Raw genomic sequence first — 3,491 nt, 5'->3', positions numbered from 1 at the left:
ATATATATATATATATATATATATATATATATATATATATATATATATATATAGAAATAAACACAGGCACATATACATACATATATACATGGATGCATTAATATAGGTGTGTGTACATATATATGCACACACACACGCATGAATATATGTATTACATGTCATTATAAATATATATAGATATATACACACACACAAGCATGTATTCATGTATTACATGTCATTATATATATATATATATATATATACACACACACATATATACATACACACGCATACATATACATGTATTACATACATATATATCATTATATAGATATATATATGTGTGTGTGTGTGTGTTATATAATTAACTACATATACACACATACATATATGTGTGTGTGTATATATATATATTCATGTATATACCATTATATATATATATATATGTATATACATACACACACACACAAATATATATATATATATATAGCTTGATATCTTTTGATTTCTCCAAGTGAGGGGTTTACAGCCATATTTTTTCTACCCCCTCCAGTTTCCGACAACTACCTCTGCGCACTGATGAACCCACGGCTGCCATCCGGACCCTTTGGTTGACGGACTATGTTGTTGTCTGGACTGCAATAATCCAATGGTTGCAGTAATTTCACAGGTTTGCTGGAAAAGAGAAAACAAAAATAAATATGTAAAAAGGAAAAACAATTACAAAACAAAGCAAAAAAAAATGTTTATCATGGCTCTATGGTTAAGAAGCTTGTTGTGCAACCACATGGTTTTGGGTTCAGCCCCCCCACCTTTCACCCTCACTTGGGTGCATCCAAATACATCCTAACCCCTACACCTGTTCATTCCGCCCCCAGAACATTGACCGTCTGGAATTTCCTCCTGGGTCATATCTTTCTGACAGGTGTTGGTCTCAAATCATTTAAATGGAACTTAAATGGCGCCAAACTGACCTGTCTTAGAGGAATTGCAAAAGCCATGGGCTCTGCCCCTTCCTCCAGTCTCAACAGTTTCCATCTATCTCTTCCACTTGCTATTCCTTGGAGGGTGATGGGGTTAGAATTCTCAGGTACATCTTCAATAGGACCCAATCAGAAGCAACCATCATTACACTTTCCTGCTGAGACTAATGGATTTTATGCAACCATCTCATTCTTGATCCCCCCCGCCTAGGTCTCTCACCAGTTGGCTCAGCTTGAAGGACTCATTTTGAAATTCTTTCTTGAGACAATGTGGAGAAGTAGTGAGTTGACCTGGAGAGGACCTCTGACCTCTGACCCCTGTTGAGTAACATTACTCCAGAGATCCTTTAGAGGGACCCCATTTTGGCCGCTTGCATTCGCAATCCTACTCTTTCAATCACCTGGCATGGCTGTGTAATAAGAAGCTTGCTTCCCAACCACATGATTCCGGGTTCAGTCTCCCTGCATGGCACCTTGGGCAAGTGTCTTCTACTATAGCCCCGGGCCTACCAAAGCCTCATGAGTGGATTCGGTAGACAGAAACTGAAAGAAGACCATCATGTGTGTGTATGTATATATGTGCGTGTGTGCATGGATACATGTTTTTTGTGCTTGTTCCTAAGGTGGTGCCCCAGCATGACCGCAATGCAATGATTGAAACAAGCAAAAGGTAAAAGATAATAGACGAAGCCTCACCTATTGTCTGAAGGCAATTGTGTCTGTTGGCCATCATAGCCAGTTGCACATCCCATGATCCTCAGTCTGGCTTCAGCATATTCAGCTTCTCGTTGTTCCAATGTCTTTAGCGGACGATTAACTGAAACATTGCTAAAACGGAAAGAAACAGAGAAAAAAAAAAGAAATAAGGCTTGTTTCAAACATTCCCCCGCCAAGCTCTTTCCGCTTATGGTGGGTGCCCCAGCATGGCCACAATCCAATCACTGAAACAAGAAGGTACAAGATAAAAAGTACTGATCTGGGAGAGAGGGAGAAAGGGAGGGACAGAGCGAGCAAAAGAACACCACTGCAACCATTGTCTTTAAGATAATCTGATGTAACCCTATAGTGTCACAGCAACCATTGTCTTTAAGATAATCTGATGTAACCCTATAGTGTCACAGCAACCATTGTCTTTTAGATAATTTGATGTAACCCTATAGTGTCATTGTTATTACCTTCAAGTGTGAACTCTTCATGGTTGGTTTCACACAGTGTCATGGAGTAATTATGTTAGTAATGCAGCAGTGGTATTTGACTGGGTGTCCACTGAACCAAGAAGGAAGCTTCTACTCGGTCAGTTGACTGGCTAAGAATAGCAACAAATATTTCCCTCAAATTATGCTAAATGGTCTTTAAAAAGGAGAATTACATTCAACAGTGTAGTCCTATGGCAGAAAAATAAAAAGGGATAGTCACAATTAGAATGTTTTTGATCATAAATTTGCCTGGAACAGTCAGGTCTCTGACCACTGGCCTGTTTGGAGACAAGTGAACACACCAACACCGGTTGTCAGGCAGTGATAGGTGTAAAAACACAAACACAATGGCACACACACATATATATGTATACATATATTATACAACGGGCTTCTTTCAATTTCCATCTACCAAATCCACTCAAAAGGTTTTGGTCAGCTCAAGGCTACAGCTGAAGATATTTGTGCAAGGTGTCACGCAGTGGGACTGAACCTTGAACCATGTGGTTGGGAAGCAAGCTTCTTACCACACAATCCTAACAAATAAAACTGCATGAATTAACTTTTTAGCATTTAAACTAATTATATCAAGCCCAAAATATTCTATGTATTTTATGTTCAAACCAGCCAGATCCAGCATCTTACACCTACCCTACAATGTTATTCTCAAAATAAACATGTAACTGAAATCTGAAAGCTACGAGATAATCCACAATTAAGTCAAAACAATGTGAATAAATAAAGATTACATTTGACAGAGTAATGTGAATGCTAAAGAGTTAAAGATAAAAGAAACATGAGACTCACTTTGCTGAATTGCCAGTTCTGTTGGTTGTAGCACCAGTACCAGGCTGCCGTTTCAAAATCTTCACTTGAGGTTGGTAGGCTGTTCTCAAAGTGTCTTCTTGCAATGGGGACAATAACCTGGAAGTGAAATAAAAGAGATTTAAGAAAAAAATGACAAAGAAAAGGGAGCACTAGTGCCAGGGGTGGACTGAGCCATCAGTCAATCGGGCACTTCCCGAGGGCCAGGATCTCTGAAGGGCCCGCACTCCACAGTCTTTAACCTTTTTCTTACTATATTTCTGTTGAAATACACAGCCTTAATTTCAATTAATTTTGAAAATAATGAAAAATTCAAGGGGTGGCTGTGTGGTAAGTAGCTTGTTTACCAACCACATGGTTCCGAGTTCAGTCCCACTGCGTGGCAACTTGGGCAGGTGTCTTCTACTATAGCCTCGGGCTGACCAAAGCCTTGTGAATGGATTTGGTAGACGGAAACTGAAAGAAGCCTGTCGTATATATGTATATATATATATATATATATATA

The 3,491-nt window shown here is 39.0% G+C and overlaps 1 protein-coding gene across 1 annotated transcript in view; it reads right to left on the bottom strand.

Annotated features, from left to right (window-relative positions):
- Nucleotides 1–37: 37 nt before the first annotated feature.
- The window catches only part of LOC106876767 (SUZ domain-containing protein 1), a 12,622-nt gene continuing 9,168 nt past the window's right edge, over nucleotides 38–3,491 (bottom strand). The window contains exons 3-5 of the mRNA XM_014925456.2: nucleotides 2,969–3,085; nucleotides 1,662–1,793; nucleotides 38–657 (exon numbers count right to left, since the gene is read on the bottom strand). Coding sequence (XP_014780942.1) covers nucleotides 546–657; nucleotides 1,662–1,793; nucleotides 2,969–3,085 — 361 coding nt within the window. The 3' untranslated portion in view covers nucleotides 38–545. The remainder of the gene's footprint in view (nucleotides 658–1,661; nucleotides 1,794–2,968; nucleotides 3,086–3,491) is intronic.

The sequence above is a fragment of the Octopus bimaculoides genome, chromosome 25, assembly GCF_001194135.2.
Source record: "Octopus bimaculoides isolate UCB-OBI-ISO-001 chromosome 25, ASM119413v2, whole genome shotgun sequence".
Lineage (NCBI taxonomy): Eukaryota > Metazoa > Mollusca > Cephalopoda > Octopoda > Octopodidae > Octopus > Octopus bimaculoides.
The sequence above is the reverse complement of the archived record's forward strand: the minus strand, read 5'-3'. Positions and strand labels throughout refer to the sequence as shown.